Source organism: Moschus berezovskii, chromosome 6, assembly GCF_049115385.1.
Source record: "Moschus berezovskii isolate FMDL1 chromosome 6, NW_MosBer_1.0, whole genome shotgun sequence".
NCBI lineage: Eukaryota > Metazoa > Chordata > Mammalia > Artiodactyla > Moschidae > Moschus > Moschus berezovskii.
Window position 1 is genome coordinate 65,110,741 of NC_142465.1, and position 14,819 is coordinate 65,125,559.

Here is a 14,819-nt window from a genome sequence, read left to right on the forward strand (position 1 = left end):
ATCACCTTCTAATTCATCTAGCAAGAGGAGCCCACCAGAAACAAACGCTAGATCTCAAGCACATCTCTTTCCATGGGTCCTCTCCACAGAATTATTCACTCCCCCAAAAGTACCATGCTCTTCCACACTGAAGTGCTTTAGCAAGCTTTTTGTTTTTTCTTATCTGTAAGAGATTATTTCTTCATTTTATCAATGTGGTGAATCCATTCTTCAACAGTATGCTCATATGTCATCAGGTCTTTTCTACTCTCAGACACAAATGAACACTGTGCCCACACCTAGCACACCAACTGTATTGAAGAGCAGTGTTTGGTTCATGTGATTTTATATCAAGCTATGACATCACCTGGGGGCAGAATCTGACTTATTCGCTTTTCTGTCCCTAGAACCGAACTAAGTTAGTTTAGTAAGTAGCTCAACAAATACTCCACTGATTTAAACATTTACTAAAAAAGAAAAAGAAAAAATCAAAGGATGGACCAGACAACTGGACCTTTTCTTTCAAATGAAATGTTATATGAAATATCAACATGTAAAATAAATAAGAATAATATCTCACAACTACCAATTTTAACTTCTAGTTATTTACTTACAAAAATATGAGAACTAGTTAAATTAACAAAAAAGCTGAACTCCAGGGTCTCATCAAATCAGTCTTAGATTTCATACATTTCTGTATTTTGTCTTGGTAATACATTATTGAGAAGATTCTTATTCACACTGATAAGCAGCTGCAAAAATAATGGTTTTTAATAGACTAATATGTAATTTAAGAATATAGTTTAATGACACATTTATGGAGAAATTTTATACTGAACAAAAAATTAATTTGGCAGTAGAAGTCAATGTACTGGCTGATTGATTCCTAATCTGATGGTATTTAAGACATCTGAGACCAAGCATTCTTTTCTACCACTCTTTAAAAATGTTAAAGGTAATTTAATCGTGTCTTCCTAAAACATACAAATCTTCCTCAAGAAAATGTTGAATATACTTTAAAATGTATAGCTGAGTTTGCCTGATTGCATGCTTAAAACCCAGGAAGCAGAGACAAAGAGAGAACTGAAGGTCCAAAGTTGTTATGCAAAAATGACTGTCACTTTCTTGGGAGAGGTTTCTGATCTTGGTAAGAGTGTGCTTGGATTTAGCCACCACACTGAAATAAAAGATGAAGCCTTGGGTGTCCCACTTGCAAATGAGAGCTTTCTGTAGAAAGGCAGGTGACTCTCAAAAGAGCTACATCTTCAGTAAAAGGTAGACTTAAAAACAGAAATCTGTTCTCCCACAAAGGAGTTCATCAACTTCAGACTACAAGTAAATACTTGGTAGCATCTGACTCAACCAAGAAACACCTCAGGTCATTAACAAGCTAGTTCCGACATGAATACCAGTTGGTACTTTCACTTCCATCAATAAGAAAATAGTGAAGCAATGAAGCTTTATTCATTTGTCACCAGTATCAGCAACTTCTTTTCTGAATCAGGTAATAATTCTTAAGTAATAGAAGAACTTACTTAAGAAATTACTTCTCAAATGGCTCAATTTTTGTGTAATTCACAATGTTAACAGCTACAGACAGACATAACCCACTTTCAAATTTAATCTGCATTACTAACATTTTCAACATCACTTTAAGTTTAGACCAAGGATCAGCATATATGACCTATTTTTGTATGGCCCTGAGCTAAAAATGGTTTTGGCATCCTTAACAGATTATTTAAAAAGATTATGCAACAGACCATATATGGCCCACAAAATTTGAAAACATTTTTACTGCCTGACCCTTTATAGGAAAAAGTTTGCCAACCCCTACTCTAGACAATCAAGAGAACAATAAATTAAGCCCTGATCTGAAGTGTTTTCCAATTTCTGTGAGGGTAAATACTCCCTTTGTGGCCAAACCTCAAGCTACCAATATGGTATCACTGAACACCTAGTTGGGTAATACGAACACCATGACGTTAGTATTTTTGAGTATTCAGATACAGGGGAAATATCCCCAAAGCATAGGCAACAGAACTGTAGTTTTACTACTAACTGTAGTAAAATAACTAGGAAATAATGACTTTTGGCTATTACCTATGTTTTTAATTTGATTTACTTAATTGTAAGTTTATATAATTTAAATTTTAATAATGGCTATGATTAACAATCAGCTTGCAAAATTTCTGAAAATTTAACAATCATCTCTCATGAACCAGTCTGAGACACAGACAAAAACCCCTGTAGACAAGCTCATCCTCCCAAAATAAACAGAACACTTAAGAAAATAATCTGTGGGTTGATACTATGGCAAGATTAAGCAGATAAAGAAGAATAAAACCTTCAGAAACTTCAGTAAATATAACTATGTCATAAGCCTATAAAATAATTATATTTAAAATTATTTAAAAAAAAACATGGTAAGAAAGCATAAAAAAAAAGACCAGAGAAATAAACAGAAACTTGCAGACATATATTTTTCTTAGATATTTAAAATGACACAAAGACAAGAATAACAACAAAGGTAATAATCATATATACTAATCATTAGACTTAGCTATCAAAAAGTGATAATCTAGAGTTACTGAGGTATGACCCAAAATTAAGCACCATTTCAAACTGCTATTCATTTTGAAATCTTACATCTACCTCTTAAGGGCTCTATTTTCTTTCTGGTGAACAGGTTTTCAAACAATACTCCTCCTTAGTGTCAGCACTACTGCCTCTCCAGAACCTTCCAGTTTTCTGCTCTCTCTCCTATTCCCCACTTGATTTTTACCTTACAAGGAAAAACTAGATAATAAAGGCGGGCAGACTTGCATACAGCTGAAACCTAGCTATGGACATAACCCACAGTCAGTAAAATTTTAAAAAACAGATAAATTACCTAATCTGCTTCCATTTCTGGGCATTGCCATGAAGGAACCAAGGCTTCCTCCAATAACACTATGTGGTCTCCGCAATGGGGGCTTCTTAAAGGACCCCGTGTACTGGTGAAGGAAGGAATGCATACTGTGCGAGGTTGGAGGCCTGCCATTCTTCACGATAGGCTCTGCAGTTCACAGTATCCAAAATCATTCCATTAATAGCCCAAGATCCAGGATGACATGAGAAGGATTGAGAAAGCAAAAAAGAAAACAAAAGATTATGATAGAGATCATCACATTTAACCTCATTTCTTTGGCTATGCATATAAAGTACTAGAATTAAAATAATTTATATGAAAAATACTTACAGAAAATACTATTTAGAACTGATCCAGTAACTTAAAGATCTGCTTTTAAAAATTTACTTTTTAATTGGAGGATAAGTAAGTAAGTGTTAGTTGCTCAGTTGTGCCCGACTCTTTGCGACCCCATGGACTGCAGCCCACCAGGCTCCTCTGTCCATGAGATTTTCCAGGCAAGGATACTGGAGTGTGTTGCCATTTCCTTCTCCAGGGGATCTTCCCAACCCAGGGATCAAACCCGGGTATTCTGCACTGCAGGCAGATTCTCTACCGACTGAGCTACAAGGGAAGCCCCAAATGGAGGATAGTTGCTTTATAACATTATGCTGGTTTCTGCCATACGACAACATGAGTCAGCCATAAGTTTGTGTGTGTGTGTGTATATATATATATGTATATGTTGCCTCTCTCCTGAACCTCCCCTCCCACTCCTCTCTGAGTCCCACCCCTCTATTTTTAATACAGTCAAAATTGGTTAGCAATCACAAAGCTACTAATATAGCCCACAGGTTTCTGATCTGTTTAATACATCTCAAAATTGTTTCCATAATTCTCCTAACATTTACTGACTGCCTCATATATGCCTTATGATTAGGAATGCTGTAGACTATAAAAGACATAATCCTGGCCTGAAATAACTATATCCCTGTTTGCTAGACATTCAAAAAAGTATGTCAAATTAGTAAATAAAACAGAAGTACTTAAGTACGTATCAATATAGAGCTTCTGAAATTATCCCCAATTTAGAATTTTTCAATAGTTTAAAAAGAAAAAAAAAATCACAGACCTATAACCATGCAGAAACATTACAAAAATATAACACTTAAAAAGAGCAGGTGGCTCAGATCCACAGAACAAGAAAAAGGCATGGGCTTGGGGAAAATGAGCCAAGAAGGCCACTTGGTCTCTGCCTCTACTAATAATGGCTGTCTGAAGGGAGGAGAGAGATGGAGGACGGGGCAAAACAATCCTCAAGGACCCCACAGGCCTAGGTCATCTACTCTGGATAAAACACGAGAATAGAGGTAGGGGAAGTGCATTAACTAGTAATGCCGAACATCGGTCCATGCCCATGCCTGGATGTACATTCCCTGATGGTAGCTAGCTGATCAAAGACTGAGGATCCTAACTAAAGACAAGCAAAATGAACAATGACTTAATAATGAATGAGGGCAAAAACATATTTCACTTACTAGTATACAAATGACTACTATTAATAGTTTTTGAAAGCTATTTATGTAGTAAATATATAGGAAACTACAATGGTAGACGAGGGGAGAAACGGTGAACAGAAAGCTAAAAGAAAAGAATCAAGGATAATTCCTGGATTTTTAGCTTTAAGTGGTTTAGGTTAAGTGAGGAAACCTGGAGAAGAGGCTGATTTGGGGGGAAGGAAATCAAGATTTGTGGTCTGGTCATATTAAGTTTAAGATTCTTATTAAACATCTATGTGAAGAAGCCAAATAAGCATTTGGAAATGAATCTAAAAAGATTCAGACAAAAATCCTGACTAGAGAGACAAATTTAGGTGTAGTCAGCATGTACATAGTAGCTGAAGTCATGGGACTAGATGAGGTCAATTACTCAAATATTTCAAGATTATGACAGCAATTAACTAGACAGTTCAGTAGGATAATAATATTCTATATCTTTAAAAGTAGTGGAAATCTTTAAGGCATTATGCTAAATTTATCATATGCATTATAGTTTTTCTAAGATTTTTAGAGTATTATCTCCATTTATGTGTACTTGCTCATTTGTTTTATTATAGGGTATGCACGAGAGTCCCTTGCCTATATATAATGGAAGAGTGAGAGTATTCTGTTGGTACAAGTGACTGAATAAGACACAGGAGATCAAAAATTGGCTCAAAGGTAGTTTACTTAGGAAATTTATAAACTATATTCTTCCTCCTCAAGTCAGCATTGCCTCTATATGTTAGACAAAGACCACTTGTTTCACAAACTGGTTATACAGTATGTGAGGAGATCATTTAAAAAGTATAGTCTATCTCATTTGTTAAACCATATTCAGACAGTGTGTTACTGATCTAAGATAAATTCCATAAAGAAACAGTATGTTGGAACCAGCTATCAAGCTTTGACAGATGACCAAAAAGGTATCGAATCTTTGTGAAAACTGTCCCGTGTTCTTTATACACAGGGAATAAACAATAACAGATTATAATTCAGAGATAGCCTATGCTACCAGCAATCTCTGCAACTGCAGAGGAATCAATGTCTATTATGACACCTTCAAGCATTACTTCAAGTAATTTGAGAAATTTAAATAGGAAACTGAGTAGTTTCTATTTTTTTCTTCTTTACTAATTGCAATGTTACTATTAGAATAAAAGTAAATTTTAATAAACTGTATTTTACTTCAAAAATTTTTTAAATATTTCACCATTCACTATAAATTAAGCATGTTTTAAGACAGTTAATACTAAAGTATTCCAGAAAATACGCCATGAATCAAAAATATTAATTAGCTCTCCAAAAAGTATGTACATTTTCTTTGACTCACACTCTTTTTTTTTAAAGGAGATGTTTGTCTTGTAGTCAAATTCCTATCAAGAATGTGTCCCAGAAACCATCCATGAAGAGTATTCTGTGCCTACTTTACTTCTGAGTAAAGTAGCTAACAATACTCATGGAGCCCAAGAATGATACAGGGCTTAATTAATATCAAGAATTCAGGAAGATCAGACAGATTTAAGGATTTTTCTCCTGGCAAGAGGAGTAGAAGACATAATAATATCAGCTTTGAGATTTGATTCAAATCTCAAATGTAAAATAGTTCCCTCCTACATGTAAGTAAATTATACCCAAATTATTAAATTTTCTACCCAACTCAACTATGTTTCCCCTCCCATATTATGAGCCAGATAACCTTGAGTAAAATAATGACACTCTGAAGAAAACAGTATAAACTGAAGCTTGGGTACGATAAATTACTTACCCAGCGTCATACAACTATTAAGTATATAACTGTATATTCCAAATTCCAATCCATAACCTTTAACTTAACATCCAGAGCGCTTTCTATTATACCTTTCCCTCTCTCACAAGGATATTTACATTTCAGCCAGAAGGGGTAAAGAAATTCATGATTCCACCCACTGCCACAAATCTCTTAACAGGAAAGCTTCAGGCAGAGGCAAGGAAGGCTTTCCAGAGAATCTGCACATTATGACACACAGGCAGACATTCCTATAAGCTCCTTCCTGGTTATTATTATGACATCCCTAGGGCTATTTCAGTTTTGAATATGTAGCCTTGTTCTATAATCTCATTAGGATTTTGCATTATAATGCATTCAATTTAACAAATCCTTTTATTTTAAATTAACATCTGTGTACTAACTACACTATAAAAAGAACTGCCAAACTTGTGGAATATGATATACCTATCAAAGAGCTCTCAATACTATGAATAGATTTGGTCAAAATAAAATAAGAAAATAGTACGATTCAGTCATGTGATAAACCTTGTGGTCTATGTGGACAGTCAATATGCATACATAATGTTATAAATCTGTGATGAAGTCTCAAACAGAAATTTCACAAACTTTTTTTTCTGGACACACCACGCAGCATGTGGGATCTCAGTTTCCTGACCAGGGATGGAACCCAAGACTTTGGCAGTGAAAGTGCTAAGTCTTAACCAATGGATGGCCAGGGAATTCCCTGAAATTTCACAAACTTACTATGCACTTCTAAGCTGTATTAACTTTAGTTATAACAATAACAAAAATATTTAACTGTTAATTTAAAAGTAGGTACTTAACTAGGACATTACTATACAAAGTATTGTTATTCAAGAATCACTGAAAAATGGAAAGATAAACAGGATATAGAATTCATCAGTGTTAGAGACCAGGTAGAGTAACACTGTTTAAGTAAGAATGGAACATTTCAGTAAGCAAGCGAAAGTTACTGAACTACAGAAGGAGGCAAAGAAATAAACAAAAGGAAGCTATCAGGAACTAACCAGGAAAGTAAATGTACATTGGATTTATAAAGCAATTCAAAGGAGAAGCATCTCTCGTTCCCAACCCACTCACCCAAATATTTACCATTATCTTTGCTGCTGTTTTCTTCAATAGTCATTTGCTCAGCCAATTCAGACAATGATTCATCAATTGTCTGGCTTCCTCGAAGCGTGAGGGATAGCCTTCTCTTAAATTTTTTCATCCTATCAACTGAATGTGACTTGAAAAATCCTGAAAGAAGAGAACAGAATGAACACAAGAGTAAAGCTATGAATATCTTACTGCTCAAGAACAATGTTTTTCTAGGTTCATTGGGAATCTTCAAAATAAGTGTAAAGTAAGAATTTTCATGTGCATCAAACATCACAAAATCTAGCCTCTTCCTTAAAAAGATCCATTCATTTTGATTAATGCCATACATATATAGCATCATCAGAAGAGCAAGAATTCTACAAAACTAAAGATTGAGATTTTAAGCATCACAATTAAACTTAGAAGGATTAGAAATTTTCCTAAAATGAACTCTCTAAAAGCCACTTCAGTGAAAATATATCATTATTTTGATGTGTCAGTTCCATCATTATAAATATCAATCATTGTATTGGAATCATCTTTAAATACAACTGAGGAAATAAGACAGGTGAAAGCAATGAAGCAGGGAGAGAATTAAGAATGAAGTCTGACAATTTATTAAACATCACCAGCAGAAATTTTCTTAAGTTCTTATTTAGCCAATATATTGGGGTTCTGTTCCCCCACCCCATCCCATCAGTTGTCAGGAGTCTCTTCCTATTATCGTAACAATGCCAAATTTTACAAAGAAAAAAATGAAAGTCTAATTAACAGGTTTCAAAATGCCTACTCCGTAAGACTATTCATATCTCTTAATACATTTAGCCTTCCTAATTCTAAAGAGTAGACTATACTATCCCAGTTTCACAAATAATCAAACAGACCCAAAGAAGTTCCTTGACTGAAAGCAAACAATTAATGACATAACTGAGATTTAAAACTAAGATTATCATTTACCTTTTCCCCCACATTTTAACATCTCTGAAATCAGGATGTATCACAATTAATGTGATGTCAGTTACAATTGACAGCTTTCTATTTTCTTAGAAGTACATATACCAATGGTACAATTCATAGTGGAGTATTAGATATGATTAAACAGGTACTGGTTGCCAAAATCAAGTTCTCAATTATTTACCCATAATTTCTTTTCTAATTTACAGTCTTAATTGTTGGAGAAGGAAATGGCAACCCATTCCAGTATTCTTGCCTGGAGAATCCCATGGACAGATGCGCCTGGCAGGCTACAGTCCATAGGGTCGCAAGAGTCAGCCATGACTTAGCAACTAAACCAGTTTACCATATTACCCATCATATTAAAACCATTAGCCCAACTAAAAGTAAGAATCTTCTAACACTAATATGTTAAAATACCTGTTTAACCATCTAGCTCTGGATATCGGTTTTGAATTGGTAAGCATTTTGCTTACTTTTTCATTCCAGGTCTTTACTCCAAGTAGCTGAGTGTGCTGAACAAGCTACATAAGGTATTTATAATGAATAATTTTTGTCTGCTCAAAGACTGGAGGGAGGGTATCAAATACAAATTTGTAAGTAATATGTTTTATCAATTCTGTTTTACATTCTTAAAGATAAATTACTGTTGCTAAATATTTTCTACTATCTTCCAGTTGACTAATCTTTTCAGCTGTGTCTAAACTACAGTTAAACTGATCTATTGGGTTCTTAATTTCAGTTACTCTATTTTCAGTCCTTTATTCTTAATTGATTCCTTTTTATAGTTTCAAGTTCTCCAGTGAACTTCTTCACCATGCTGTCTACTTTCATGACTAGGTTACAGTATTTTAAAGCTCTTGTCTATAGCGCGAGAATTACATAACCTATGAATAAACTGTATAACCTGTTTCTACTGCTGGTTTTCTTCTGTTGCTCCTATTGCATGCATAGTTTTTTTTTTTTACAGACTACTTCACACTGAGAGTTAGACTGTAAAGAAAGCTGGTCGCTGAAGAATTGATGCTTTTGAACTGTGGTGCTGGAGAAGACTCTTGAGAGTCCCTTGGACTGCAAGGAGATCCAACCAGTCCATTCTAAAGGAGATCAATCCTGGGTGTTCATTGGAAGGACTGATGCAAAAGCTGAAACTCCAATACTTTGGCCACTTCATGTGAAGAGTTGACTCACTGGAAAAGACTGATGCTGGGAGGGATTGGGGGCAGGAGGAGAAGGGGATGACAGAGAATGAGATGGCTGGATGGCATCACCGACTCGACGGACATGAGTTTGAGTGAATGCCGGGAGTTGGTGATGGACAGGGAGGCCTGGCGTGCTGTGATTCATGGGGTCCCAAAGAGTCGGACACTACTGAGCGGCTGAACTGAACACATTGTATGTGAATGACTACATGAAAATACTTAGGAAAAAATATGGAAGCTCTGGATGATGTTTTCTTCTTCTAGAAAGGATTTAATTTTTTTCCACCTGCTCTTCCAGAGTAAGAGCAGACCATCTCAGTCCAATTAGGAACACAGCTGGTTTGAGACTGAATTTCAGATACAGTAAAGACTGGCCTACTTCTGTTTGTTTCCACTCCTACAGTGTGGCCTTTCAAACAATGCCAGGTGCAAACCTAGGACAAAAATGACAACAACAAAATCTATTGAAAACTCCACTCAACTCCCTCAAGTCATATTTTGCTCATCTCTCATACACTGCTCAATTTTATCTTCTTATCCCAAAGAGCTTGAGGCAGAAAATATTTCAAGAGGAAACCCAGCACAGAGTCTCTCTCTCCTCTCTTGAACCTTTACTCCTGAAGTTTTGACCAACTCAGAAGCTCTACAATGCCTTCAAACTATACTTTTTCCCTAGTCTAATAAGGAGCCGTGGGGGTGGTTTAGTTGCTAACTCCTGTCCGACTCTTGCGACCCTATGAACTGTAGCCTGCCTCCTCTGTCCATGGGATTCTCCAGGCAAGAATACTGGAGTGGGTTGCCATTTCCTTCTCCAGGGAATCTTCCCAACCCAGGAATTGAACCAGGGTCTCCTACATTGTGGGCAGATTCTTTGTCAACTGAGCTATGAGGGAAGCCCTTGATAAGGAGCCTTGGTTTGATACTAATTCCTCTCATCACAGACAGAAATGGAAGTTCAGATATGGATTAGATGGAGATAATATATATTTTAACAAACAAGGTGAATTTATAGGAGGCAGTCAGTAAACTTGAAGACTGATTCCAATTAAGAAATCTGTAACTATAGTGCTGTCCTAAATGTTAGATTCTTTACTTTTCAAAGTCAGTCTTCATTTAGCTCTACCCTGAGAGTCAGTATTCAATGCTATTTGTTTAAAAAACAATAGTATTTAAGGTGAATTGAGCTATTGCCAATCTCATCTACCCTTTAGTTTCTTTAGGAATTTATACTAGAGATACCCTTCCTTTGTAAAGCTCCAGAATCACCCTGTGCAATAATGGGCTAATTCTGCAAGCTTGGGGGGTCAAACTCTGCTCATTCCAATGAGGGATCACTTAAAGACTAGCTCCTGGAAGATAACCTCTGACTCTTGCAATATCCTACCTGATAAATTTCTTTGTATACCTGAAATCTTGGGCCACACCCAACAATTTATATTAACAATGTAAATTATGGTAAATCCCCATCTTTGTATGCCTATCAGTTTGACCTCTAGGGAGAGAAAGAATAAGGGAAGCTGGAGACTGAGTAACTAAAGACAGCCATGTAGGTACTTGTACACTTCTGTAATTGACCCCTAAAAAAACCCCTCTGCACACCAAGATTCAGGTAAGCTTCCCTGCTTAGCACCACTCTGCCATGCTGTCATACAAGATGACTGGAAGAATGACGCACTGTCAGGCAACTCCACTAGGAGAGAATAACTGAAATTCACACCTCGTTTCTCTTGGACTCTGCCCTACACACCCTTTCCACTTTGCTGATTTTAATCTTAAATATTTTTTTCCTCTAATAAAACATAATCATACGCTTAAAAATCTATGCCCTTTTGCAAATTATTAAGCATAAGAGTATCCTAGGAACCCTCAACACATACTCCTTCAAGAAATCTGCATATCCAAACAAAAAGCCCTAAGAGCTGCTCGCTCACAATTACCAACTTTTTGACTTCAATTTTCTCGAACACAGTCACATGGTTACTAATGTCTAATTATACAAACATTACCACTTGAGAATCTTACACACCATTTCTGAAAATTTGCTGACCATGTACCTGCCTCTTATTTTAGATGACAATAAAGATTAAAACAAATATTAAAAAAAACTATAACATATATTATTATGGAATTAATTCACACAACACAGAAACAACCCATTCTGACCATTTGAAAAGTAGACAATCCAAACTTCCTTGTACTATAAGTAAAAAATACACTCTGGATTTTAAAGACTTAGTACTTTAAAAAAATGTAAAAAAAAAAATCGTTATATGCATAACGATTTTTTAAAATTATAGATATATTTAAATAAAATGTATATTGAAAAATAATTCTACTAACTGAATATGCCTGCAAAATACTTTAAAAAAATCCAGTATGGTGCTTGCATTGTATTTCTATTGGGATACTGCCAATATAGAGCTCCAAGTAAATTTTGGTGGTTTTAAGCGGGTACAAAAAGGGGGATAGAGGAAAATCACATAAGCCTTAATTTTTCCTTCATACAATGCTTTCTGAACAAAATAGTAAGAGAAACTCCATGTGTTTATAACTCAGAATAGTAGGCAGTTCCATCAAGAGTGGAGAAAATTCTAGTCTATAAAATAACATTTTATGTATTTTCTAATCTGTCAGGATTAAGAAAAACATTTCTAATTCATATTAGTAAGAGAAAAGACACTTCATAATAAAACACATCACAACCTCAAAAAGGTTCTAATTTATCTTCCATGCTGTAACTGTAACCTTTTAATTAAGTCACAATGATCAGTAAACACAAATGTTAAAGAATTTCATCAATGCTGCCTAGATCATTATTAAAGAAAAAATACTCCCAAATTAAAGATTTACCAACATTTCTAATTATCTTTGAGTTGTGCATATCAACTTTTTTCCCCATTAACTTGATGACAAAAATACATACAATGCTACAATAAAACACCTTTTGTGAAGTAAAAATTACTATTTACAATGCTACAATAAAACACCTTTTGTGAAGTAAAAATTACTATTTACATTAACTACTATATTATAATAAAGCAGTGCTAAATTACTGATTTCCTAAAACCAAAACCCTCAAGAGATGGGATAAAATATTTTTTCTGTTTTAGCAAAAACTTTTATTTGGAACTGTGAGGATCTTTACACCATCACTTTTATAAAGATTAAGATATGGTAACAATGTGATTTAGAGTGAATGCTTAAATATTTAGTTTTATATTTAATTCATGCCACTGCAAAAACTATTTTTACCTTAGAAGTAAATGTGCTCTGATTTAAAATAAACCCTAAATAAAAACTCCGCAACTGTTTGGTTTTAATATTTTTAAGACCCACCTATCGAGAGAACAATTATAAATGTTCAAATTTCAGCCTAAGTATAACTGTTACTCTTTAGAGGGCTCTTTCCTGACCCTGACCCCCTCTATTCCTTTCTTTTTTTACTCACAGCACTTACCACATATATACAAATACATAAATACATATATATTCCATTGAAATATATGTGTTAATGTATAATACAAAACAACTTTTATGTCTTTCCGGCTGTCAAAAAGATCTCCAGTTTTTTGCCATAGCCAGGTCAAAGATTTAAAGGTAAGTAAACAAGTGGACAGGGACAGGGAAGCCTGGTGTGCTATAGTCCATGGGGCCACAAAGAGTTGGACATGATTGAGTGACTGAACTGAAAAAACTGGGACCTGATTAACTTAAAAGCTTTTGCACAGCAAAGGAAACTATAAGCAAGGTGAAAAGACAACCCTAAGAATGGGAGAAAATAATAGCAAATGAAACAATGGACAAAGGATTAATCTCCAAAATATACAAGCAACTCATACAATTCAACATCAGAAGAACAAACAACCCAATCAGAAAGTGGGAAAAAGACCTACACAGAAAGTTCTCCAAAGAAGAGGACAAACACATGAAAAGATGTGCTCATTAATCAGTTCAGTTCAGTCGCTCAGTCGTGTCTGACTCTTTGCGACCCCATGAATCACAGCACGCCAGGCCTCCCTGTCCATCACAACTCCCGGAGTTCACTCAAACTCATGTCCACAGAGTCGGTGATGTCATCCAGCCATCTCATTCTCTGTCGTCCCCTTCTCCTCCCGCCCCCACCTTTCCCAGCATCAGAGTCTTTTCCAGTGAGTCAACTCGTCGCATGAGGTGGCCAAAGTATTGCAGTTTCAGCTTTAGCATCAGTCCTTCCAATGAACACCCAGGATTGATCTCCTTTAGAATGGACTGGTTGGATCTCCTTGCAATACAAGGGACCCTCAAGAGTCTTCTCCAGCACCACGGTTCAAAAGCATCAATTCTTCGGCGATCAGCTTTCCTCACAGTCCAACTGTCACATCCATACATGACCACAGGAAAAACCATAGCCTTGACTAGACGGACCTTGGTTGGCAAAGTAATGTCTCTGCTTTTTAATATACTATCTAGGTTGGTCATAACGTTCCTTCCAAGGAGTAAGCGTCTTTTAATTTCATGGCTGCAATCAGCATCTGCAGTGATTTTGGAGCCCAAAAAAATAAAGTCTGATACTATCTCCACAGTTTTTCCATCTATCACCCTGCTTATTTAACTTATATGCAGAGTACATCATGAGGAACGCTGGGCTGGAAGAAGCACAAGCTGGAATCAAGATTGCTGGGAGAAATATCAATAACCTCAGATATGCAGATGACACCACCCTTATGGCAGAAAGTGAAGAGGAACTCAAAAGCCTCTTGATGAAAGTGAAAGAGGAGAGTAAAAAGTTTGGCTTGAAGCTCAACATTCAGAAAACAAAGATCATGGCATCTGGTCCCATCGCTCATTGTTAGAGATGCAAATCAAAACTGCAATGAGATAACACCTCACACCAGTCAGAATGGCCATTATCAAAAAGTCTACAAACAATAAATGCTGGAAAGGGTGTGAAGAAAAGGGAATCCTCTTGCACAGTTGGTGGGAATGTAAACTGATACAACCACTATGAAAGATGGTATGGAGATTCCTTAAAAAAAGTAGGAATAAAACCACCATATGACCCAGCAATTCCACTTCTAGGCATACACCCTGAGGAAACCAAAACTGAAAAAGACACATGTACCCTAATGTTCACTGCAGCACTATCTACAATAGCTAGAACATGGAAGCAGCCTAGGTGTCCACTGACAGACAAATGGATGAAGAAGCTGTGGTACACATAACAATGGTGTATTACTCAGCCATAAGAAGGAACACATTTGAGTCAGTTCTAATGAGGTGGATGAAGCTAGAGCCTATTATACAGAGTGAAGTAAGTCAGAAAGAGAAATAACATATACTAATGCATACATACAGAATCTAGAAGGATGGTACCAAAGAATTTCCTTGCAGGGCAGCAGTGGAGAAAC

At 35.9% G+C, this 14,819-nt stretch overlaps 1 protein-coding gene across 13 annotated transcripts in view; it reads right to left on the reverse strand.

The window, feature by feature from the left end:
* CDK17 (cyclin dependent kinase 17) overlaps positions 1-14,819 on the reverse strand; it is a 131,310-nt gene that overhangs the window by 54,740 nt on the left and 61,751 nt on the right. For all 13 annotated transcript variants that reach the window (XR_016037635.1, XR_016037633.1, XR_016037632.1 and 10 more), the window contains exons 2-3: positions 7,289-7,435; positions 2,870-3,034 (exon numbers count right to left, since the gene is read on the reverse strand). Coding sequence is in view for 2 of the 13 variants with exons in the window: in XM_088837124.1 (XP_088693250.1) it covers positions 2,870-3,034; positions 7,289-7,435 (312 nt within the window). In the remaining 11 variants the exon portion in view is untranslated. The remainder of the gene's footprint in view (positions 1-2,869; positions 3,035-7,288; positions 7,436-14,819) is intronic.